The sequence below is a fragment of the Ursus arctos genome, unplaced genomic scaffold (genome assembly GCF_023065955.2).
Source record: "Ursus arctos isolate Adak ecotype North America unplaced genomic scaffold, UrsArc2.0 scaffold_11, whole genome shotgun sequence".
NCBI classification, from domain to species: Eukaryota; Metazoa; Chordata; class Mammalia; order Carnivora; family Ursidae; genus Ursus; species Ursus arctos.
The window spans coordinates 52499492-52526628 of record NW_026622775.1 but is presented as its reverse complement, the minus strand read 5'-3'; the positions used below and the strand labels follow the sequence as shown (position 1 = coordinate 52526628).

Below are 27137 nucleotides of genomic sequence, written 5' to 3'. Positions count from 1 at the left end.
AGCAGGAGAAAGGAAGGAGGGAATGAGATGCGAATGCCCTGCATAGTTCTGGCTTGGGCTACCGATGATCTATGTGTGGTACCATCCATTGAACTAGAAATGTTTACAGGGAAATGAATAAATGGGCCCACGAACATGTGGGAAAAAATGGCTAAATTATTTTTTTGCATGTGGGCAATATTTTAGCCAAGAACTGTATACGTACACACACATATAGAAAATATATTCTGTCTGGAATCTCAGAAAATTTTACCAGGAACCAAGAGATTAATGCTTTAGGTCACGAAAAGAACCTTATTTCAATTTTAAAGGTAAAGTGAGCGAAACAAGTGTTGAAAGGAATGTAAAGTTTCTAGTATTCAGACTCCATGCATGCTGAAACCGGCCTTCCATCCTTAAAATGTCCACACAAATGTGCATCCCTGGACAGGGATATTCTGCACACACACACTGTATGTGTACTAGCACTGAAAACTTTTAAATTTATGAATATAGACAGCACCTGTCTTCATGTGTGAATACACATACACTTTTATGTAACAAAGAAGATTCTAATCTTCAGAAGGCCCTTTATTTTTAGGTATCGTTTTATTTTGTATTTCCCTTAGTTTTATTATGTTACTTGACTTTTTATTGGGGGCAGATTTACTGGACAATATTAGGATTGATGGTTGGTGAAGTACTAGGTAAGCGAAAAGGTCATAGGACTACAGAAAAACTAATTTAAGAGAAAATGTGAATAAAGACCAGTGACTGTACCAGGAGAAGAGTTAAATGAAGCAGTTTAGAAATCAAAAAGGAAAGTAGTCCTAAGATGAGATCAAATAGAAAAAAATACATTTAGAAAATGAGAGTCACAAGAAAAACAAGAAAGGAGAGAAAGAGAACAATAGTACATATTACCGATTTACGAACAGAAGAATACCCACTCCAACTCGGACACCCTAGAGAAGATCTCCTTCAAAAGCAAACTGCTAATTACCGGCATGAAGGGACGATGGAGACCATAATGATGACCTCTTCTCTGCCTTTGCTTGGGGGAGAATCCTGACCGTATGTAGGATGCAAGGCGTTATAATGGCAGGCAGGTAAAGTAGCATTAGCGGTGTCCTTTTAGATGCCTTAATGCTAGAAAGATCTGGATGCTGTGGGAAGGACGCAGGACTGGCCTTTGGGAAGGACTGTCCAGAAACCTATTCAATCCCAGGGTTGGGCAGCTCTCCCTTTATTTCCCTTCCTTCTCCTTTCTGGGATGTGGTCTGGCAATGGATGACGGGGTTTTATGTCAGAAGAGTGCCAAGGTTGTAAAGGATCATATTCTTTCTTTATATTAACAGTACATAAGGAGATCTTTCTTGCCTGCTTCTAAAAGAACAAGAAATGGCAATGAAAATAATTCTAAACTAAAGAAACTTAACTTCATTCCATCACCTTAAAAACACAACTTTATTTCTATATGGAGCTTTTTCATGATTAGTATGCACCGACTGTACAATGAATAATTCAGGTTTCCCATACAAATCTAATTTATATATTTGGCATATATAAATAGATAAATACAATAATTGATTACAAGTTGTTTACCAGCTAGAAAGTCTCATAAAAATAGCAGTTTATATTGTTTTAAGGGAATTAAAAATGCATATATTTTAATGCTATTCATCTTCTGATAGATAAAAATGCATTTCCTATATTATTAATGGAAAGACAACAATATTTGCAGTCTGCCTACTATTACCTGCCTATTAGAAACCTGCCCTCTTGGACTCAGGGCCCCACTTATCACAGACCATAAAAGCTACAACCTTAAATATTTAAGTGTGAACCAGGTCGGTGTTCCTTTCAAGATTAAACTCTAAAGGAATACCTCTATAAAATGCAGATCCAAAAGAGCTTTGAGGGTAAACTGATAAGAAGTAAAGAGTTGGAGTAGTGTAACCAAATAACTCTGATTGGCTCGATTCATCGGCAATTTCTAACAAAAGAAAACAATAAGACAAACTCCAAAGGACTATGCAGTTTTATAACTCTCTCCTTTCTGTATTAAGACCAAGACACAACCAGATCTCATTTTATAAACCCCTATCCTCTTCCTAGATGGTTCTCAAATGAGTCATCTCTTTACACTTCTATGTACAGTTATCAATCTTTCACAGTATTCCATTAAAGTTCTTGGAGCCACTGGTAAACCTACTGTATCGGGATAACTTAAGTTTATTTGCCCTATATTTCTACCCATATCATTAGTGCTTCTCATTGTAAAGAAATGAAGAACGTTAAATTCGTAACTGTATACGAGGCTCAAGGCTCAAAGCTAAGGGCTTTAAACACACACACACACACACACACACACACACACACACGCTGGCTGAGAGGGAGAGAGAGAAAGAAACAAAAAGCAAGAGACAGAAAAAAGAGAGAAAGGGAGGGACTTGTTTGGTGGGCATTAAAAAGTCCAAGATAGAAAAAAAAGCCATTCTTAAAGATTCTGTGAACTAAAATTTTACATAGTTTTATCTTTTAAATACATATTTATATGTCTTAGCTCTCTCTTAGTTTCATCATGCAAATAAATAAGCAACTTTCTTATACTGCTTTAAAAACACAAGATATCTTTCTCATTGATGATGGTATCTTCATGAACGTGGTTTTACTGTATTAACAAACCAATGTATACATTGTTACTACATTTCAAATAAGAAAATAGCCTGTTTATGTATTTACATAAGTAAGCCCTAAGTGAAAACTATATGTATATTCCCATTAATAACTTAAATATTTAAGAGCTATAGGCTGAAAACTATAATGTCATAAGTTCGATTACTTTTCTGATTCCTACTGACTGACTTTCCTACAATTCAGTGTTGTAAATGCATCTCCAGTATGTTTTTTAAGTGATATATATATATATGACATATATATATACATATATATACACATACATACACACATGTATTTAGAGAGACAAACAAAATGGCTTTCTATGTAAACTATTTACTTAGTTGCTATTAATCACACAATCTTCCCCCAAATCACCTACTTTCAAAGTTAAAAATATCATATACCTAATACTGCCAGAAACTATCCAAGAATCACTCATTTCTTTTGTCAATAGTGGTGCCATTTACTTACAAATACATCTCTCCTGTGGAAATTTAGATTTAAAATAATAAATACCACACATACACATGTAATTTACATACATAGATGAACAAAAATTTGGGGAAAAGCTGTGCTAACCAAAGTTAAACCTATTTCTTTGATATGTGCTATGTCAAAGGATTTGGCTATGCAGGAGGTGAATAGAATGTGCAGCATTTCCAATTTGAAAGCAGACTCTTTTTTCTTTTTTGGACCAATAAGTCACTTATTAAGAACTTCCTTAATATCTTTTTCATAACTTTATCCAGTAGCAAAACATACGGTAACTCACGAGCAACATGGTTAGAACTCCTTTTTTGCAACAAAGTTATAAATCCCAACTAATAAAATTTTAATTTATATATCATTAATGGTGGTACTTGCAAGAAAAAGATCATTCAGTCCTCAACTCTGAAGTTGAAATAAAGGATATTTTTTCTATCTTGGCAAGAAAACTCAACATTTGACAAGAAATCCTGCAACTGGGGCGCCTGGGTGGCACAGGGGTTAAGCGTCTGCCTTCGGCTCAGGGCGTGATCCCAGCATTATGGGATCGAGTCCCACATCAGGCTCCTCCACTGTGAGCCTGCTTCTTCCTCTCCCACTCTGCCTGCTTGTGTTCCCTCTCCCACTCCACCTGCTTGTGTTCCCTCTCTCTCTGGCTGTCTCTCTGTCAAATAAATAAATAAATAAAATCTTTAAAAAAAAAAAAAGAAATCCTGCAACTATTTAATAACAACCATCAAACAATTGTGCTTTTTGCTATTTTACTTAAGTTAAAAGGAAAAAAAAAACCATACTATCCCTGCTTAAATTTGATTTCTAGCAATTTGTTTTTAATTATATCAATGGGTGTTCCAGCGTTCTCTCATTTCATTTTATGATTACTGACTTTGAACTGAATACGTCACTTGCCAGCATGGAGAGACACAAGTAAACAGTTCAGTGAATTGTGGCTTATTCATCTGGAAGAACACAATCAGGCATAATTATGGTTCTGTTTTTGTATGGTGCAATACCTGGACATCTATACAGCTTTCTTGCCTGTGCAATATCTCCTTTGCTTAAACGGGTTCGCTGACCGATTGCAGGACGTATGCCATTATCATCACGAGAGGGGAGAATAGTATCCAGAAACATCCCCCTGAAAAAAATCAGAAGCAAGCCACACATAAGTCACCAAATTAAGACACATACATTCCTTACAAGTATAAGATTATCTTTTTTCAAACTTATGTCAGTTAAAGGGAAAATACATCAGTGCTGAGCTTCAAATAGTGTGCCAGACTTTCAAAACATGCTTATCAAGGTAGGAAAAAAAAGTTGTGTTAAATTGTATACCTAGCATGAAGTCAATGATGAAATTCACTTTTACTTAGAAATAATTTTAAAAATCTATAATTCTATATAGTCCCCCACCAAGTATACCATGGCTTTTGTTTTAGGCTTTTAAGCAAATCTAAGAACCTCTTGGATTATTAAGTTGTAAAACAATTACACCTCATGGAAGTCTATTTTTTTAAGGACAACCTACAACACATATTTTTGAGGTTACTAAAATTGCAAAAGCCAAACAAAATACATGTAATTTTTTAGTTAAATTATTAATTTAATCTATGTATTCTTAGATGTCCAAGTATTATAGTATGTTAAAAGAACAAGAAAAAACAGAGTATCAAATTTTAAAAAGAACAGTTTAAAGCAAAATAGTTTTTTGATACACACAAACACACACACACAAAGAAAATAAAATGTTCATGGTAAAATTAAGAAGAAAAAAACTAGCAATAGCAAAGCCCTAACAATGCTAAGCTAGAGATACCGAGTTGTGAGACACCCAAGGTTTTAATACCATCTTTCTTAATCTTCAAAACTAAAAATTCTGAATATAATGGACTAAAGATGTTTTGCAATGAATATCAACACTTGCAAGTCTCAAGGAAGAACTGAACTTAAAAGTTAAATGGACTGGGAAACTATTCCAGTGGTAAAAAGGATGAGGATTTCAAAAAAAAAAAAAAAGAGAGAGAGAGAGAAGCTTTCTATAAAAATATTTGAAATTAAGAAATACAATTGTAAAAAAAATCTTTTAAATTAGAATGAAAGGCATGATACTCCTTTCCAAAATTTTAATGAATAAATTGTATTTAGACTACAGGTTAAAAGAATATTCCATCTCTATTTATTCCTCCCTTTAGGAAATATTTCCTAAGCACTGTTGTAGGTCTGGATTTATAGCCATTAATAAAAGAAACACTATGATTCTCACATTTTAATGTAGGGCAAGAGACATTAAACAAAAGACTGAGTACTGAGATAGTGACAAGTGCTATGGAGAAAAAGAAGTGAAGATGGACACTGATTATCCAAAGATGGGGTAGCTTTTAAATAGAGTGATCAAAGAACTCACTTGGAAATTGACATTTTGGCCAAACATGAAGGAAGTGAGGGTGAGGGCACTGTGAGTAAATGGTAGTAGAGAATTCCAGAAAGAAAGAACAGGAAATTGAACTGCTCAGAGATAGGAGGATCCTTGAAGTGTTTGAGTGTAACACAGAGAATGTGACTTTTAGCCTGAGGAAAACTGTTACTAGCTGGAAGATGGTAAACAGAGGAGTGACATGATCTATGAGTGCTTTATGACTAACCTCTCCGGCTCCTACATAAGGGTAGTGATCTTTAGATAAAACCTGGATAACACAAATAAAGAATGGAACTCTTTACAAATCTAAGTATCTACAGAACTCCACATGCATATTGCTTGAGATAAAGGGAGGGAGGGGGACTCACGTAATGACTTACAGGAGTAGACCAGAAAAAATGAGAGGTTGCTCATATTTAAGAAAATGTAACTCCAGCTAGGTCCATGCAATTGAAGGAGAAGTTGAGCTATAAAATAGGGTAGTATTGAGAAAAGCCATTCTTCAACTATGCTTCATGAATCAACAGATATATTAAGTAGGTAAGCCCAAATTAATGGTTACCATTTCTGTAGTACTTCAGTACCAACAAAATATTAATTATTTTCTAATTCTAAAAACAGATTTATAATCTTTAAAAGGTTAATTTTTCCAGTTTTCAAAACGGTTCAATTTAAAAAGGTGAAGGACATCTTGACATAGATATATTCAAACTCAGACAATAGAACGATGAATTTTGACTCCTTCTCTCTCCTGAGGTAACTTCTCTTCCATTCAGAAGGGGGTCAGTCACCCTTTGTTTTGTTCTTCCTTTGTAATCAGGAAGTTAACAATTCTCTCCCTCCACATCCAAGGCATTAAGCAGCACAGGCTCTTCCTGAATATCCTCAGTGAAGCACTATCAGTAGTCCAGAGACAGATTACAAAAGGCTTCACTTACTAGTCTTCATTTGTTCTACCTACATTTGAAGAGTGAATTAGCTATATTTTTTTTAAAAACTTTGTAAAATTTTGCAATTCTTTCATTAAAGAAAAATAGGCAATCCCAGTTAGCAGGCCTCTACGTTACAAATTACCCGTGCATATAAAGGCCACATATATCTAGCCCTATTCTTCCTAAAAGTAAGTACCTAAATCTGCCGATGGGCCACATCCATGAAGACAACTAAAACTTTTTATAGACTCCCTGGGTTCAGAATAGAAGAAAATATAAAATTTCAAATATTTGCCTTAACAGAATGAAGAACAAAAATGACATGTTCATCTAATTGACATAGAAAGAGCATTTGACAGAATTCAAACATTTTTCATGATAAAAACTTTCAACTGGGAATAGAAGGAGATTGTCTCCACATAATAAAGACCATAAATAAAGACCATAAATGAAAGGTCTATAGCAAATATCATATTCAGTGCTGAAAAACTGAAAGTTTTTCATCTAAGGTCAAGAACAAGGCAAAAATGCCTGTTCTCACTGTTTCTATTCAACATAGTATTGAGAATTGTAGCCAGAGCAATGAGGCAAGAAAAAGGCAAGAAAAAGAACTAAAAGATATCTAAATAGGAAAGAAAGAATTAAAATCATCACTCTTTGCAGATCATGTAATCTTATGCGTAGAAAACCCTAAAGAGTCCACAAAAAAAAGTGGGAATTAATAAACAAAATAGCAAAGTTGTGGAATTCAAAATCAACACACAAAAATCAGTTGTGGTTTCATACAATAGCAATGAACAATCTGATAAGGAAATTAAGAAAAATAATTCCATTTAGAATAGCATTAAAAGGAGTAAAGCACTTAGGAATAAACCCAACCAAAAAGGTGAAAGATTTGTACACTAAAAATTGCAAAACATTGCTGAAAGAAATTAAAGAAGACACAAATCAATGGAAAGACATTCCATTGCTTATGGATTAGACAACTTAGTTTGTTAAGATGTCCACACTACTCAAAATGATCTATGGTTCCAGCACAATCTCTATCAAAATCCCAGCGGCATTTATTGCAGAAATTAAAAAGTCCTAAAATTCATATGGAATCTCACAGAACCTCAAATAGCCAAAAAATTTTGAAAAAGAACAAAGTTGGAGGACTCACACATCCTGGTTTCAAAACACATTACACAGCTAAAGTAATCAAAACAGTGTGATACTGGTATAAAGATAGACCGACAGACCGATGGAATAGAATAGGAATCTCAGAAATAAACCTTAGTGAATATAGTAAATCATCTTCAACAAGGGTGCCAAAACCACTTAACAGGAAAAAAACAATCTTTTCAACAAATGATATTGGGGAAAATTGAATATCCATGAGCAAAAGAATGAAGTTAGATGATTATTTAAGCTATGTACAAAAATTAACTCAAACCAGTTTAAGACCTAAACACAAACCCCAAAACTATAAAATTCTTACATGACAACATAGAGGAAAAGCTTCATGACATTGGATCTGGCAATGATTTCTTGGATATGACACCAAAGCACAATTAACAAAGGCAAAATAGGTAAGTGGAACTACATCAAATTAAAAAGCTACTATGCAGCAAAGATGAAAAAAAAAAGAAAATATTTGCAAATTACATATGTAAGGAGACCGAATATATACAGAAATACTACAATTCAACAAAAAATTAAATAATCTTACTTTAAAACAGGCAAAAGAATTGAACAGACATTTCTCCAAAGATGATATACAAATGGCCAGAAAGCATATGAAAAATGCTCAACATCATTAATCATCAGAGAATGCAAATCAAAACCACAATAAAACATCGTGTCCTACCAATTAGGATGGCTACTATTTAAAAAAAAAGGAAAAGGAAAAAAAAGAAACAGAAAATAATACATGTTGGTAAGGATATGGAATAATTAGAAGCCTTGCGCACTGCTGTGGGATTGTGAAATGGTGCAGCTACTACAGAAAACATCATGGAGTTTCTTCAAAAAATTAAAAATAGAACTACCATATGGTCCAGCAATCCCACTTCTGGGTATATATGCAAAATAATAGAAAACAGGGTCTGGGAAAGATATTTGCATACCCATATTCATAGCAGCACTATACACAATAGCCAACAAATGGAAGCAATTCAAATGTCCATCAATGGATGAATGGATAAACAAAATATGGCATATACCTACAATGGAATATTATTCAGCCTTAAAACAGAAGGAAATCCTGTCACATGCTACAACCTTGACGACACTGTGCTAAGTGAAATAAGCCAGGCACAAAAGACAAATATTTTATGATTCTATTTAAGGAGGTATCTAAAATATCTAAAACCAGATTCACAGAACCACAAAGTAGAATAGTTACCAAGTGCTGCCAAGAGGGGAAAATGAGGCACTGTTGTTTAATGGGCATGGGCATAGGGTTTCAGTTTTGCAAGATGAAAAAGTTGTGAATATCTGTTTCACAATCATGTGAATATACGTAACATTACTACACTATACACTTAGAAATAGTTAAGATTGCAAATTTTATGTTGTGTGTTTTTAACCACACATGCACACACAAAACTTCAAATACTTTGAAGGTGGTGGCTAAGAACTGTGCCAAATATTTTATCTCCTGGAATTCAGTTATTTAAATATATGTACGAGTTAATAAACACCCTCTTTAATGATCAACAATATAATAATGTTGGTTGGGTCAACTCTTCTAACAGGTATAGTTACTTTCACTCTAAGAATATAAGTTCATTAGGAAAACTGAATAGGATAATTTTGAAACAGTAAGACAAAGCAATAGGTAAAGGCTGCTTGGCATGCAGCACCTTGGTGGAGGGGGTGGGGATGATGGACTGCAGGTAGCAAGAGCAGAATGATCTATGGAAAAGAAGGAAAAGAAACAATGTAAACATGTAAAAGAAATACAGAATGAGGGGAAATATATTTTTTAAATTTTGGTATAGATTCATCATCTATCATAGACAGAAAGAATGAATTATCTTCTCTACTTTCCACTACCTCCTGTGTTCCAAAGAATCAAAAGTCAGTTTAGTTCTAAATAATTCAGTAGTATATGAGAGGTGCCTTGGCTGAACTGGGACCCAAATCCCATTTGTTACATGTTTCTACAGAAAACTCAATTCCAAGCATTGACCTTAAAAAAAGTTTTATAGCTCTTTAAGATTAATTTCAGGCCAAATTTATGGCTGTATTTCTAACAAAACTTCAATTCCAGAAACAATAAGTATATGGGTCGTTATTATATTTAAACAAATATGTATACACACACACACACACATATATATGTACTTCAATAGAAAATAATTATTAAATATCATTAATAGTTACATTAAATACAGTTAACTCTCAATTTTTTCAATAATACAGCTTTGTCTTTGTAAAAAAGTATAATTGAAAAATGTATTCAAGTATTAGGAGTTCACTGACATATTTTTCTTTACTTTTTATCAGGAATTTTTTTAGGGGGCGCCTGGCTTTCTCAGTAGGTAGAGCACATGACTCTTCATCTCAGGGTTGTAGGTTCAAGCCCCACTGTGGGTATAGAGATCATTTTTAAAAATAATAAAATCTTTTTTTTTAAAGTTTTAAAGAGTGGGTATTAATTTGAATTTTTTATCTTCTTTCCAACCTTGCCTTTAGAAACAGATGTTCGATGAATTGTGAAATGGACATAAATGGGCAAAAAAAAATGAGTTGGAATGGACAGGAGTGTAAAATAGGCATAAAAATGGAAAGGGGATGACTTCAATGGTTTGACAGATCCAAACTCCTTACCTGGGAACTATTTGCCTAATGACATCATCTTTAGAATAAAGTAACTGAAACCCAAATTTATTACGTTCTTTAAAAATAGCATTCATCCGTAGGACAAGAAAGAGAAGAAGAAAGGGGGGATAAACAGAAGGGGGAATAAACCATGAGAGACTATGGACTCTGGGAAACAAACTGAGGGCTTCTGGGCAGGGGGGAGGGAAATGAGATAGGCTGGAGATGGCTATTAAGGAGGGCACGTATTGCATGGTGCACTGGGTGTTATACGCAAGTAATGAATCATCGAACTTAACATCAAAAACTAGGGATGCACTGTATGGTGACTAACATAATATAATACAAAAATATTATTATTAAAAATAGCATTCAATTTTTAATGAAATGAACTTAAGATTAATAAGTTGTGAAATTCGAAATTATATGAAGTAAAATATCTTCATAATATGTTGTTTGGGAATTAAATTGGCATAACTAGTGCTTGAGTAGTAGAAAATACCGAGTAGAAAACAGCAGTCACATAGACAGTAGACATTCCAGCTCAACAGCCAAGTACCCTATTTGATTTGTGAAGGCCTCATTTTCATTAAATAATGCTAAGCCAATTTAATATGCCGATTAGTTTAATAATCATTTTAGTTGGACTTTTTAAAGTGATTTAGGAATGCAAAATAGTTTAAATAATTCATACCATTTTAATTTTCACTCTGAATTTATGCATCTGATCGGAAGTGTGAAAGTATCTTTTTAAAACCTCAAATGCTAGTGTTGGATATAAATACCAGTCAGGTATTCTTGACTTAATGGCAACAGTATTTGAAAGCGGTTCTAGTTCTAATGTTAAACATAGCTTTGTCAGGAGTCACACAGAGGAAGGGAATTAAAAGTCGAAAGGAATTAAAAGTCAAAAGGTATAACCTGAGACTCCAACCTTGAGAAGGTGTTCCTGGCATAGTGCATGATACTGTCAAAGTCGTATCTTTCTCCAAGTGAGTTCACTTCTCCAGGCTCCATCTTCAGAAAGTTGTACTCTTGACCTAAGAATCAGTCACAAACATTTCAGAAGCGTTTTCACCCACAGAGAAAAGAAGAGAAGAGCCCCTCCTTGGCGTGCACGTGCTCTTGACGAAAGGCTGGTTGCAGCTATCTGCGAACACCCAGCTACGTGCAAAGGTATGCCTCCGGTCCTACTGTTTTCACTTCGTATCACATTGAAAAAGTAATACTGAATTTGATCAACAAATTAATTTTCCAAAGAAAAAGCTGGATGACCACAAGCATACTCTGGGGTTTTTTCCATTTATACATTTTACGTTCTTATAATATTTGTTTCTCTAAAATCTCGCTGCTTTTTTTTCAGTACTGCAGGAAGATCATAAAAAAGCTACATCTTTATCTAATGAGTCCCCACCTTTCTCTTATGACTACATTTGTCAAGATCAACAAAAAATCACCTTTGTATTTGCTTTAGAGTCTTTCTATGAAACACTGAGAAAACATAAAAGCAGTATTTGTACGGACATGCAACACTGCAGGCTTTGGCTGTGCGGCTTGGTCACTAACGGTAAAACACCAGCAGCAGAGTTCATTCGGAAAGGAGACAAGATTCTCTCTGATGAATCTATTCCAACCTCCATTTGGAGGGCTTTTTGATCAAGAAGAATGTGCTTCAGAACTTAACAATGTATTTATTCTTGTTTTACTTTTCATAACTGTCAAAATGTCAAAACTTCTGGACATTTTCATTTTAGCGGGTTTCTCAACTGGCTATTTATAACTGTATTGCTATACTGTTTCTTGAAATCTGAAAATAACAGACTTCTCTATGTTGATCTATGGCAATGGTTCCAGAAACAGAGAATTCCCTCAGAATTCAGGCCTCAGTGACTCCGTTTTCTCCATCCCAGTAGCTGAAGATGGCTGCGTTTATGTAACTTCAGAAGTTTTGAACGATCCAAATGTAAAGATGAGTTCTCAGAATTTCAAATTCAAGGTTGCAACTCAGAATGGAACTATTACAACACTCCTCTAACCAGGTTTCTATTCCAACTGCCATATGACTATGAAAAACACAAATATTACATTAATGAAAAATTTTCCAAAAGACTAAAGAAATTGAGTGATACCAGAGCATAGTATCTCTGCGAGAAGGAAATCCAGTATACTCACGTGAGCATTAAGGATTGAAGAATCATCCCGAAGCTACAGAACCCAAGTCCCAGGCTAAAGTGTTTTAGTCTACCTTTCAATGACTTCACACATTAATGAACTAACCAGCCTGTACGCTGGAGTATGTGTTCCCCAAACCTCTGATGTATCTGTCTGTATTATAACCATTTTCAGGAAAAATCCTGCATTCTTGCCAATCTCTTCTAAAAGCAACCATTAACAACATTCTTCTCCATAAGGAAGAACAAGTATATTTTAACATATCCAATTCTAAGGTGAGATTTTTATAAAGCTATGGAGCTGATTTTATGGACATTAATCTATAACCCACTGGAGATTTCAACTTCAAGCACAATATGGGAAGATACTCTCTAGTTAAAGCAACATGTTTTATGAAAATTTCCGAAAGTGGGCCTTTAAAACAATTTCAGTCATATACTTTGAGGCCTTAACATGAAGATGACTCATTGTTTGGTGCTAAATAAAAACAATATGGCCATACGTGGTCCAAATAAAGAAAACTGAACTTGTTTTATGAAAAAAGGGAGGAGGATCAGAGATATAGAGCACCAGGGGAACTTACCCTAAACAATTAAAAAAAAAAAAAAGATGATAAGCCGTCTTCTTGAAGGAGTAGTCTAAAATGGATTAAAGTAATCCGATCTTTACACCAATTTGGTTCCTACTGTAGCTACTAATTTTGCATATAATATGTGAGGCTAAAGTCTGCACTTATTAGACATTGCCCTTGAATTACAGTTGATCTTAAGTTTCTGAGCCAGAGCAAGCCATAAATTTGTTGAAGATTAACCTCCAACATGACATGACCTCTTTCATACTAGAATTGCCCTGTGACAGTAGTTCCAAATACTCAGGAAATCTCACACAATAATTCTTTCTTTTCTATTGGCCTTAATGTTGAGTCACCCAAGGTATGAATAGCCATAATTGCTAAGCACCATGTTAAGTATTATATATTTATATCCTACTTATATATTTCTTGCTTAAGTACATATTTATGTTAAAATGGAGTCCTATTATTAAGAGCAAGAATCATTCTTGAAAGTTACTTCCTTTATAAGATGTTTTCTCCATGTAATAAAAGAAACCTAATAACTATGGTTAACAGCAAACTTCCACTCATTTAATTGGTAGTTGAAATCATTTTCAGAAATATTATTTCCGCTTTATTTCTTTCCTAATGATATACAGTAAGATGAACTTTGATAGCTGGCTCAGGCATTTGAGTCTCCTATATTGGAACTAAACATTTTCTGTATTTCTCTTTGATAATCAGCAACACAAATGATTTCGTCATTTTTTAAACTGATATATACTTGATATACAATATTATATTAGTTTCATGTGTACAACACCACTTGTATACACTGCAAACTGATCACCACAATAATACGTCTAATTACGATCTATCACCATGCAAAGTTAATAAAATATTGTCTGAATTCCCTATGCTGTACATCACATCTCCATGACTTTCTTTTTCTATAACTGGAAGTTTGTACTTCTTGATCCTGTTCACCTATTTCATATTCCCAAGTCCCCTCCCCTCTGGCAACCACCACTCTATTCTCTGTATTTATGAGTCTTAGTTTTATTTTGCTTTATGTGTTCGTTTGTTTTGTTTTTTAGATTCCCCTTAGAACTGAAATCATGTGGCATTTGTCTTTCTTTGTCTGACTTATTTCACTTAGCATAATACCTTCAAGGCAAGATTTCAGTCTTTTTCATGACTGAGTGATATACGTGTGTGTGTGTGTGTGTGTGTGTGTGTGTGTGTGTGTGTGATGTCTTCTTTATCCATTCATTTTATTGATGGATACTTGGGTTGTTTTCCCATCTTGACTATTGCTGAGAATGCTGCAATGAACACAGGGATGCATAAGTCTTCTTGAATTGGTGTTTTTGTTTTCTTTGGATAGACAACAAGAAGTAGAATTGCTGGATCATATGGTAGTTCTATTTTTAGTTTATTGAAGAACCTTCATACTGCTTTCTATAGTGGCTGCACCAGTGCATGACGGTTCCCTTTTCTTTACATCTTTGTCAAGATTTGTCATCTCTTGTCTTTTTGATGAAAGCCATTCTAACAAGTGTGAGGTACTATCTCATTGTGGTGTGTGTTTTTTTTTTAAGATTTTATTTATTTATTTGACAGAGATAGAGACAGCCAGCGAGAGAGGGAACACAGGCAGGGGGAGTGGGAGAGGAAGAAGCAGGCTCCCAGCGGAGAAGCCTGATGTGGGGCTCGATCCCAGAATGCTGGGATCACGCCCTGAGCCGAAGGCAGACTCTTAACGACTGAACCACCCAGGCGCCCCTCTTTGTGGTTTTGACTTGCATTTCCCTGCATTAATTATTGATGATTAGTGGTGTTGAGCATCTTCATGTGCCTGTTGCCCATCTGTATGCCTTCTTCAGGAAAATGTCTATTCAGAGCCTCTGTCAATTTGTTAATCAGATTATATTGTTGCTATTAATTTGTATGAGTTCTTTATATATTTTGGATATTAACGTCTTGTCAGATATATGATTTGTAAATGTCTTCTCCCATTCAGCAAGTTGCCTTTCATTTCATTTGTGGTTTCTTTCACTATGCAGAAGCTTTTATACTTTGATGTAGATCCATTTCTTTTTCCTTTTGTTACCCCTGCATTTGCAATCAGATCCAAAAACAAACAAACAAACAAGAAAAACAACAACAACAAAAAATAACACTAAGCCTAATGTCAAGGAGCTTATGCCAATGTTTTTATCTAGGAATTTTATGGTTTCGGGTCTTATATTTGTCTTTAATCTATTTTGCGTTAATTTTTGTGTATAGCGTAATAAAGTGGTCCAGTTTCATTCTTTTGCATGTAGCTGTTCAGTTTGCCTAACAGCATTTATTGAAGGGACTATCCTCTCCTCACTGTATATTTGTGTTCCTTTTGCTGTAGATTAACTGCTTATATGTAGATATATATACACACATATGCAGATAGAAATACATATATATCTACATACATATATGTATATATGTGTATATATATACACACACATATAGATAGATAGATAGATAGATAGATAGATAGATAGATAGATAGATAGATATAGGTTTATTTCTGGGCTCTCTATTCTGTTCCACTGATCTATGCGGCTGTTTATAAGACAATACTATATTGTTTTGATTACTACGGTTTTGTAGTATAGTTTAAAATCAGGAAGTATGGTACTTCTGGTTTGGTTTTCCTTTCTCAAGGTTGCTTTCTGTATTAGAGGTCTATTGTGACTCCATACAAATTTTAGAATTATTTGTTCTTGGTCTGTGAAAAATGCCATTGATTGCATTGAATCTGTATATTCCTTTGGGTAGTATTTAACAATATTTAACAATATTAATTCTTCTAATCAATGAACATGGAATATGTTTTTACTTATCTGTATTGTCTTCAATTTCTTTCATTAGTGACTTATAGTTTTCGGTCTACAGGTCTTTTACCTCCTTAGTTAAATTTATCCCAAGGTATTTTATACCTTCTGATGCAACTGTAAATAGGATTGTTTTCCTGATTTCTCTTTCGGATAACTTATTAGTGTCAGATACACAACATATTTTTATACATTAATTTTGTATCCTGTAAAATTTACTTAATTCATTTATTAGCACTAAAAGTTTTTTGATGGAGCCTTTAAGGTTTTCTACAAATACCATTATGTCATCTATAAATAGTGGCAGTTTTCCTTCCTCCTTTCCAAACTGTATGACTTTTATTTCTTTTTCTGACCTAATTGTTGTAGCTAGAACTTCCAATGCAACTTTGAATAACAGTGGCAAAAGTGTCTTGTTCTGATCTTACAGGAAGAACTTCCAGCTTTCACCATTGAGTGTGATACTAGCTGTGGGATGGTCATATATGGTCTCTATTATGTCAGGTACAGTCCCTCTATACCCACTTTGTTAAGAGTTTTATCACAAATGGTTGTTTAATTTTGTCAGTGATTTTTCTGTATCTACAGGATGATCATATGATTTCTGTATTTTGTTATTGTGCTATATCACATTGGTTAACTTGTGCATGTTGAGCCATCCCTGCATCCCTGGAATAAATTCCACTTGATCCCAGTGCATGATCCTTTAAATGTATTGTCAAATTTGGCTTGCTAATATTTTATTGGGGATTTTTGGATCTATATTCATCAAAGATATTGGCCTGCAATTTTCTTTTTTTGTGCGGTGTCCTCATCTGCTTTTAGTATTAGAGTAATCCTGACTTAGTAAAATGAGTTCAGAGGCACTTCCTCCCCTTCAATTTTTTTTGGAATAGTTTGAGAAGGATAAGCATTACATGTTCTTTGAATGTTCAGTAGAATTTACCAATGAAGCTTTCTGGTCCTGGGATAAAAGGGTCTTTTAAATTACTGATTCAATCTCCTTATAAGTAATTACTATAATATTCAGATTTTCTATTTCCTTATGATTCAGTCTTGGAAGATTATATGTTTCTAGGAACATAACCAGTTCCTCTATGTTCGCTTATCTATTATTGTTCATAGTGTCTAATGATCCTTCGAATTGCTGTGGTATCAGTTATAACTTCTTTTTTTTTCTAATAATAATATTTTTTATTATATAATGTTTTTTTTTAAGATTTTATTTATTTATTTGACAGAGATAGAGACAGCCAGCGAGAGAGGGAACACAAGCAGGGGGAGTGGGAGAGGAAGAAGCAGGCTCATAGCGGAGGACCCTGATGTGGGGCTCGATCCCGGAACGCCGGGATCACGCCCTGAGCCGAAGGCAGGCGCTTAACCGCTGTGCCACCCAGGCGCCCCTTATTATATAATGTTAGTCACCATACAGTACATCCCTAGTTTTTGATGTAAAGTTCCATGATTCATTACTTGCGTGTGACACCCATAACTTCTATTTCATTTTTTATTTTATTTATTTGAGTCCTCTCTTTCTCTCTCTCTTTTTTGGGGGGCTGAGTCTAGCTAAAGGTTTATCAATTTTGTTTATCTTTTCAAAGACCCGGATTAGGGGTGCCTGGGTGGCTCAAATGGTTAAGCGTATGCCTTCAGCTCAGGTCATGATCTTCAGGGCCTGGGACCGAGCCCCGCGTCAGGCTCCTGGCTCAGCAGGAAGTCTGCTTCTCCCTCTGCCTCTCCCCCTGCTCATGCTCTCTCTCTGTATCTTTCTGTCTCAAATGAATAAATGAAATCTTAAATAAAAAAAAAAAAGACCCAGCTTATAGTTTCATTGATCTTTTCTATTATCTATTAAGTTCTATTTCATTTATTGTTTCCTTCCTTCTACTAACTTTGGATTCATTTTTTTTTTTCTTTTTCTAGTTCCTTTGGGTGTAAAGTTAGATTGTTTGAGTTTTTTTGTTTGTTTGTTTCCTGAAACGGGCCTATATTGCTATGAACTTAACCTCTTATAATCACTTTTGCTGCAACCCATAGATTTTGGTATATCGTATTTCTATTTTCTTTTGTTTCTGGTTGTTTTTCTAATTTCTCTTTTGAATTCTCCAATGACTCAATGGTTGAGTAACATGTTGTTTAATCTCCACATTTTTGTGTTGTTGTTTTTTTTCAGTTTTCTTCTTGTAATTGATTTCTAGTTTCATGCCATTGTGGTCAGAAAAGACGCTTGATATGATTTCAATCTTCTTGAATTTACTGAGACTTGTTTTGCAACTTAACATTTGATCTATCCTGGAGAATGTTCCATGTGCACTTAGAAGAAGGTGTATTCTGCTGCTTTTAGAATGGAATGCTCTGTATATCTTCTAAGTCCTTCTGACCAAATGTGTCATTTAAAGCCAATTCTTTCTTAACTGATTTTGTGTCTGGATGATCTATCCATTGATGAAGTGGGGTCTTAAAGTCCCCTACTACTATTGTATTACTGTTAATTTCTCCCTTTAGGTATGTTAATATTTGTGTATTTAGGTGCTCGTATGTTGGTTACATATACATTCATAAGCGTTATATCTTCTTGCTGTATTGACGCCTTTAACATTTTGCAATGCCCCCCCTTTTTTTTTATCATTTATTAGTCTTTGTTTTAAAATCTATTTTGTCTATGAGTATAGCTAACCAGCTTTCTTTTCATTTGCATTTGCACAGAATATCTTTCTTCCATTCCTTCACTTTCAATCTGTGTGTGTTTAGTTCTTAAGTGAGTCTATTACAGGCAGCATATAGATGTGTATTTTTTAAACTATTCAGCCATTTTATATCTTTTGATTTTAGTATTTAGTCCATTTACATGTAAAGTAATTATTGATAGGTATGTACTTATTGCCATTTTGTTGACCATTTTCTGGCTGTTTTTATAATTCCTCTCTGTTCCTTTCTCCTCTTTCTCTCTATCCTTGTGGTTTGATATCTTTCCTCAGTGTTATTTATATTCCTTTCTCATTTTCTTTTGGATATTCACTATAAGTTTTTGCTTTGTGGTTACCGTGAGGTTCACATATAACATCCCTATGTATTTAATAGTCTATTTGAAGTTGATAGCAACTTAAATTTGAATACATTCCAAAACTACATTTTTACTCCCCCCCCCATATTTTGTTTTTGATGTCACATTTTCAATCTTTTTATTTTATGTATCTTTTAACTAATTATTTTAGTTTTAGTTAATTTGACTACCTTTTTCTTTTGACCTTCATACTAGTTTTATCAGTTATTAATCCACTGCCTTTACTACACATTTACCATTTCCAGTGACATTTTTACTTTCATATGCGTCATTGTCCTTAATTACCATCATGTCTTTTCTGTTTAAAGAAGTCCTTTTACAGTTTCTTGTGAGGCCAGTTTAATGGTGATGAATTCTTTTAGCTTTTATTTGTCTGAAAAACTCTTTATCACTCCTTTAATTCTGAATGATAGCCTTGTTGGGTAGAGTATTATTGGTCAGAAGTTTTTTGTTTTTTGTTTTTTGTTTTCCTTTCAGTACTTTGAATAGGTCATGCCACCCTCTTCTGGCCTGAAAAATTTCTTCTGAAAAATCTGCTGATAGCCTTATGGGATTCCCCATGTATATAACGAGCTTGTTTCTCTGGCTAATTTTAAGATTATCTTATCATATTTAACTTTCAACGTTTTCATTATAATGTGTATTGGTGTAAATATCTTTGGGTTCATCTTGTTTGGAACTCTATAAGCTTCCTGGATCTGGATGTCTGTTTTCATTCCCAGATTAGGGAAGTTTTCATCCATGATTTCTTCAAATAAGTTTTCTGTCCCTTGCTCTCTCTTTTCTCCTTCTAGGACCCCTATATGCAGCTATTATTCTGCTTGATGTTGTCCCATAAGTCCTTAAGGTATCCCACCTTTTTAAATTCCTTTTTCTTTTTGCAACTCTGGGTGAGTTCCATTGCTCTGTCTTCCAGTTCACTAAACCATTTTTCTGCTTTATCCAGTCTCCTGTTGAACCCCTCTAGTGTATTTTTCATTAGTTATTGTATTCTTAAGCTCTGTAACTTCTATTTGGTACTTTCTTATATTTTCTATCTCTTTGTTTAAGTTCTCATTGTATTCACCCATTCTTCTCCCTAGGTCAGTGAGCATCTTTATGATCATTACTTTGAACTCTTTAGCTGGTAGATTACTTACCTCTGTTTCATTAAGGTCATTTTCTAAGGTTTTGTCTTGTCTTTCATTTGAAACAGATGTCTTTGTATCATTTTGCCTGATTCACAGAGCAGCTACCTCTCCCAGTCTTGAAGAATTGGCCTTTTGTAGAATATGATGTGTGAGGCCCAGGAGCATAATCTCCCGGGCTACTAGAGCCAGGCACTCCAGAGGTATCCCCTGAGTGGGGTGCATGTAACTTTTAAGCTGTGGCAGAGCCATGGCTGTGGGACAGAAGAAAGCAAGATGCTTGCCCTGCAGTGGTACAGCTATGGCACAGGAGGAGTGGGGCACTTGCTTAGCTGTCGTAAATCTATGGCTTGGAAGGGCAGGTCTCTTGCCTGGCTGGCTGTGACATGGTTCTGGTGTGATACAGGGTGCTCTCCCAGCTGGCTATGGCATAGCTGGGGCATGGTGAGGTGTGGTACACCTACCTGCACTAGCAGGTTAGAGGGAGATTGCCAAAATAACACCCACTAGTACTGGCATTAGCAAGGTAGAATGAAATTGCAAAAATGCATCTGCCAGTGCTTCTGTCCCTGGAGAGAGTCCCAACATGTTTCTGCCTCTCTAGTGATCACTTTAAGATTAGTAATTGAGTCTGCTTCACATATGAACCAGGTGCTTTCCAAACTGCTGCTTTTGCACTGGGTCCTGGGATGACTGAGTCTACATGCGAGCCCCTTCAGAGCAGGTTCTCTCTTCCCTAGTTGTTTCTTCTCCTGGATATAATCCTTGATGGTCTTATGTTTGAGGGGCTCATCTTTCCAGTACAGGACCCAAAGGTTGAGGTGTCAACCTCTTACTTCTCAGGAGAAAGTGCTGTACTTTTGAGATCTCTTCTGATTATGGGTCATCATGCCTAGAATTGGAGTTTTGGGCAGCAGGTGTGTCTCTACCTCTCTTACCCATCTCGTCATAGCCCTTTTATCCTTTGTTGTGGAGGCACAGTGTTCATCTAGTTATCAGGACTTTTTCAGAGAAATTATTCTCCGTGTAGCAGTAGTTTGTTGTGTCCATGGGAGGAGGTGAGTTCAGGATATTCCTACACTGCCATCTTGAACTACCCTCTCCTCTTCTCCTACTTTATCATTCTTGAAATGATCTCTTCCCCGGGACATCACATTCAGTGATTTTTCTTCTACCTCTTTACCAAACCTTCTTAGTCTTTTGGGGGATTTTCTGCAAAATGTTGCTTAAATATAGCTATTCCCCATTTTCTATCCTCAGCTGTATTTTTATTCTCCCTTCAGTGTTTCCCTACATAGTCAAATATACAATTAAATGTCTATTTCTAGATATAGCCTAAATTTTAGACTCACTTTTGCTTTGTATAGTAAACATCTCCATTTAAATAATCCAAAGGCTTCTCAAAATCAAGGATATGCTAAATAAAATCATTATTTCTCTATCTTACTCTAAAAACCATGTTGCTTCCTTCATCTGATGGTGCCACCATCCATCCTGTTGCTTAAAAATAAAACCTTGAAGATTTTCCCTCATATGTTAGTGTTCCTCTTAAAATATTTTTGAAAGGTTATTCCCTTTTATTCTTGAATTGCACTTCCTTGACTGAGGACTTAGTCATCTTTTATAAACTACTTATTTAATCTTCTTATAGGTTTCCTTAAGTTCATCTTCCCTACTTCCACTTCCCCATTCTCAGTTAATGATCCCAAAGCTGAAAGAATTATTTTTTCCTTTTTTTTAAATCTGAACTTGTTCTGCTATCAATCCCCGATTATTCTCCAGTAGCTAAAAGATAAAAGCTAAGTTCCCTAGCTTTGTATAGAAGATTCCCTATGATTCAACCTCCTTTGGTAATTACCAACTAATCTCCCACTTGTAACTTACCATGCAACCATAATGAGCAAATAAAAATGATTCCATTTTCTGTAATTATAGCCATCATCATGATGTTTTTTCAGCTTAGAAATTCTATCTCTCTTCTCTGCACTTTGAACACTTATACTTTACTTCTAAATTTCAGTTCCTTTGGGACATCTCCCTTGACTTGCCAAGGCATTTTGTCATATGTTACTTGGACTTTGTGGTATTCTCACCATATGACTATTATCACTTTTCTCACCCACTTGCAATCATTTATATATATGCACATACCCCACATTAAGCTTTGTATTTTTCATGACAGCATTTTCAACATCTAATAATGTCTCAATAAATAATTAGCACCAAATATGTGATGAGCAAATACATAGATCAATACTTCTAATTACAAGAAATTCTAAGGAATTCAATGTTTGTAACTTAAAACTTGACATGAATAAGGAAATAAGGATGCATTTTTACTTTCCTAATGCTTGAAATCCATATGACTTTATAAGGCAGTTCCAAAAAAACAGAATTTTTCTTTTGGTAACTGAAATGTAATGATCTTTATTAATTTATGAAAGTTAAATAAAAAAGCTTTAAAATAAAGTTATTATCACATATCAGCTATCAGAGAAAATTAAATTTTCATTATATATGATATTTCAACTACTGAAAAAATTCTCAAGAATTTATCTTTAGGGTAGTTTAAGGAGAACTCTCAAAGAAACTATTTAGACTACCCTGGAAATGATTCATTTCCCTGAAATTTTCTCCAGAAATGTCCCTGGTATAATACAGATTTCTATGGTAGCAGCACGTTTCATGCCAAACCCTGGATCCTTTCTTAATCTCTACCACATAGATTATAGAGCTAAGTATTAAAAATGCTTTAAAAATTAAATAATATTAATTTATGGTTCAGTAGCCTACACCCATTCTTGGAAAGCACAGAAGTTTAGAAATAAAACAGCTAAACCTTAAGAAAAAAAAAAAAAAGCAAGCCAAAAAAGCATATAAAATCATCCAGTCTAAAGGAAAAAAAAAATTAAAATGTAACACCATCATGGGCATATTTTTTATCCAACAAAATGCTGATTCTACCATATCAAAAAAAATCAGTTCACACTTTTAAGAAAAAGTTCATTCACAAATAGTATAAACACTACTAAAAGATATTCCATCAACCTTAAACCCAACATATTCTGAAACCTCTCACCTGGCTGGATGTTTTCTCTTATGATAGTGACATGGTTATCTCGATCTGGTCGTGTGTGTTCATGCCAAAAGCCTATCACATGGCCCAATTCATGAACAACAATTCCAAATTTATCACAGTTCTTGCCAATAGAGATTGCCTGAGGTCCATTTCCCCGCCGACCTACATAGGAGCAGCATCTACAATAACAGAGAAAACAGAGATGGGGTGGCAATGATGGATTAATTACAGGACAGTGAAACTTGTCAAGAATTATGATCAACTACAAAGTCCAACACACTCAGAGGCAGAGCAGCCTTTCATCGATACATATGGCTAATTTCTAGTCCTGGTAAATGTATAGACAACAAAAGTCTCCACATAATCACTGGAAGTGCTTTTTCACTAATACTTACAACAGAAGATATGCCTTAAATCATTATTAGGAGTGTTCAGAAGATATTAGAAAATAAAATATCTATGATGGTGATTAATGCACTTTAAACATATAGTTAGACTCAAGATTTACCAACCCACGATTATTTCTAGTACAGTTTTTTAGTCTCACAATCCATCTACATTATTTAGGTAACTACCCTGTCACGATGGTTATCTGGCAATAATCCATTATTTCAGTTTTGAATATAAAAACAAAGTTTATTTTCCTGCTTTAAGAAAAAAAGAATTAGGGGCGCCTGGATGGCTCAGTCAGTTAAGCACCTGACTCTTGGTTTAGGCTCAGATCATGATCTCAGGGTTGTGAGATCAAGCCCCACGTCAGGCTCCATGCTTAGTGCAGAATCTGCTTAAGATTTGCTCTTTCTCTCTCCCTCTCCCTCTTGCCCTCATCCCCCCTGTCTAAAAAAAACAAACAAAATAAAAATAACAAAAGAACAAAAGAAAGACGGTTAATCAAAAAAAGTTATTTTTCCTACCCATGGGAGAATTTATTTTGAAGAAGAAAACTTTTAAAAGAAGGAATCAATGGAGGAAAACTAGTTTCAAAAGGTAAATTTTCTAAGGTTAATAGCTAACTGGTGGAGAAAAACCAACAACTGGTAGAATTATAAGATTTGCAAATATGAATAAAATTGTATCTAAAACTTTAATAATTGGGGTTTACATTAAAATAGGTTTATATGTAGGATCGCCACTTGAGACAGCAATAGAGGGCAGTAAATAATTGGTCTTGAATAGTTGGCAATCATGATGCACCAGACACCAAACACTGAGAAAATTGCCAAAAATTAATTGCTCAAATATTAAAAGGAATTTCACAAATTTTCAGTTTCCAGAGTAAGTATATTTGATAGTCCTTTTGATTGTTCACAAATACAAATATTTGTCATTCCAATTATTTCTGTAGGCTTTAAATGCCTTAAGCATCTTAACTTACACCATACACTTATTTATGAATCTATTATAACAGTTAATGAAGCTTAATAAATCAATAATAGAAAAAAAGAGGTAACTGGTAGGGAAAAAAATCAGGAAATTTTGTTTTTGCCCCCATTTTTAATACTATGCTTCAATCTATACACATATATTTATTACATACCCAAATAGTAAAGTATTAGATGTAGAAAAACAAAAAATTTGCAAATTTTGGAAAGATTTAAACTGAATCATTTGCTACCATAGAGCAACAGTAGTTAAACTAAAATATCTGATGATTATATAGCAACTAAATTACACACACTGAGTCATTCTTGCTGGTTATATTCAAAGAAGAAAATACTTCGCAAATCAAAATCTGGGAGATAGTCAAGCAATGCGGTCGACTTATTTAATCTAAAACACCTTTTTTAAGCATAATTTCACCCATAGCAATTTCCAATAAATAAGATGGATTCCATAACAGAAAACAAAAATATATTTTCCACTGACTTTTATAATGATCCTGTGAAAGAAGAAAAATGTGGTGGTTTGATTCCTATGGTTCTAAGGAGAGAATAATTCTGGATGCTTAGATGAATAAATAACTAAACACATACACATATAATTAGGTATGGAATGACAGGGTAATATGTGAGGTCTACAAAAATGTGGTTTAAGCATGTCTAGGTATTATCTTAGTTTCAAATATCACTCAGGTTGATGCCATTTTCTTGTGTATAGCTTTTGATTTTTTTTATTTCTAATTTGTGTGCTGCTTTTAAATCTTGACCACTATAAGATCTGTCCTCTCAAGAAAAACTTTTGCCATCAATAGGAAGCCACACCTCTCCCTAAGCCATAGAAAGTAATCAGGTAATCTAAAACCTACTATTCCTTACTTCTGCCTCAGACCGGACGACCAAAGCACCTTTGGATTTTGCCTATTAAATAATCTATCATGACATCCACGAAGATGTCCTCCCCACAGCAGTCTTTTCTCGACACTGAGATAATTTAAAAATTTAAAGTCAGATTATGACTCTTCTCTACCCAATATTCTCCAATGGTTCTATGGCAAATTGTGTTAATGTTCAAAAATATTCTTTACCCCTCACTGGAAGATACTCAAACTTCCTTACTCCACTGATGCTGAGTTTGGTCACGTGACTTGCTCTGGATAATGTCATGTGAGCATGAACTGTTTGTGTAATTTCTAGGGAGAACCTTTAATAGTCAATATGTTTGGCAATATTGTCTCTGTTTCATCTGCCACAACTGCAATATTCTGAAGAGAATTCCTCCATCAGACTGAATACTAAAGTGAAAACTCTGGAGAGAGACACAGCCAACCAGTGATAGACAGGCAGTATAAACAAGGAGTAATTGTTTGTTACTTGAAGCCACTAGGATCGAAGGGTCATGTATTAAGTGAAATAAATCATGTCAGCAGACTAATACAAGCTTTCTCTTTTACTCAGAGAAAAATCTAAAGTACTTACAAATAACTGTAAGATCCCACACGATCTTCACACACAAATGTCTTACCATCCAGTCCCATTTCTTACAACTGCTCCTGCAACTCACTCCTCCTGAGCCATGCAGTGTCCTGGCTGTGCCTTCAGCATACAGACATGTTCTTTCCTTAAAGCCTTTTTCCTGGCTATTTCTTCTGTCGGGACCTCTGTTCTCCCACATAGCCATATGGCTCATTTCATCTTCTTTCTCAAGTTCTTGTGCAAATGCCTTTCTATCCCATTTACATTGCTTTCCTCTTTGTCCTAGAACTTATAGTCTATTAATACATTTTTATATTTCATAGATTTTCATGTTTTTTTTCTGACTCTCCATCCTAGAATGTCAGCTATTTGTGGGCAGACAACTTACATGCTTTGTATACTGATATCTCTAGCCCCTAAAATATAGTCAGGCACATAGTACAGCTCAGAAGATACAGAGAACAGTTTGGGGTGGGAGGTGGGAGGGTGGTCGAATGGGTGAAGGGGGTCAAAAGGTACAAACTTCCAGTTATAAGATAAATAAGTCCTGGAGATGTAACGTACAGCATGGTGACTGAAGTTAATAATACTGTATCATATACTTGAAAGTTGCTAAGAGAGCAGATCTAAAAGTTCTCATCACAAGAAGATATAAGTGTTGCAACTATGTGAGGTGATGTCTGTTAACTAAATTTATTGTGGGAATCATCTCACAAAGTATGCATGTATCAACTCATCATGGTATGCACCTTAAATGAATACAGTGTTCTATGTCATTTATATTGTAATAAAACTGGAAAAAGATCATTTTTGAAATAAATTAATTAATAAATATTTGTTGAAAGAACAGATTTCCTAAGTGTAGGAGAGAGCTAAGACTCTGGTGGTTAGCAGGGAGCATCCAAAGCACTGGTGAAGATGCTTGTGACCAGGGGTTAAAAATGCTCTTCCTGAGATACCTCCCTCCACCACACTTTCCCATTGGTGTAATTCTATAAATTATCTAACAATCCAACAAGTCATTTCTTTTCTGCTTAAATTAACCAGCCTCTATTGTTTGCAAGCAAGAATCCTAGCTATCACACCTTCTCTGCCTAACTGTAACCTTCCAA

The 27137-nt window shown here is 34.7% G+C and overlaps 1 protein-coding gene across 5 annotated transcripts in view; it reads right to left on the bottom strand.

Annotated features, from left to right (window-relative positions):
• The window catches only part of TLL1 (tolloid like 1), a 203636-nt gene that overhangs the window by 78544 nt on the left and 97955 nt on the right, over positions 1 to 27137 (bottom strand). For all 5 annotated transcript variants that reach the window (XM_026485645.4, XM_048212228.2, XM_044379240.3 and 2 more), the window contains 3 exons: positions 23174 to 23352; positions 11237 to 11342; positions 4161 to 4285 (listed from right to left, as the gene is read on the bottom strand). In XM_026485645.4, the coding sequence (XP_026341430.3) occupies positions 4161 to 4285; positions 11237 to 11342; positions 23174 to 23352 (410 nt within the window). The remainder of the gene's footprint in view (positions 1 to 4160; positions 4286 to 11236; positions 11343 to 23173; positions 23353 to 27137) is intronic.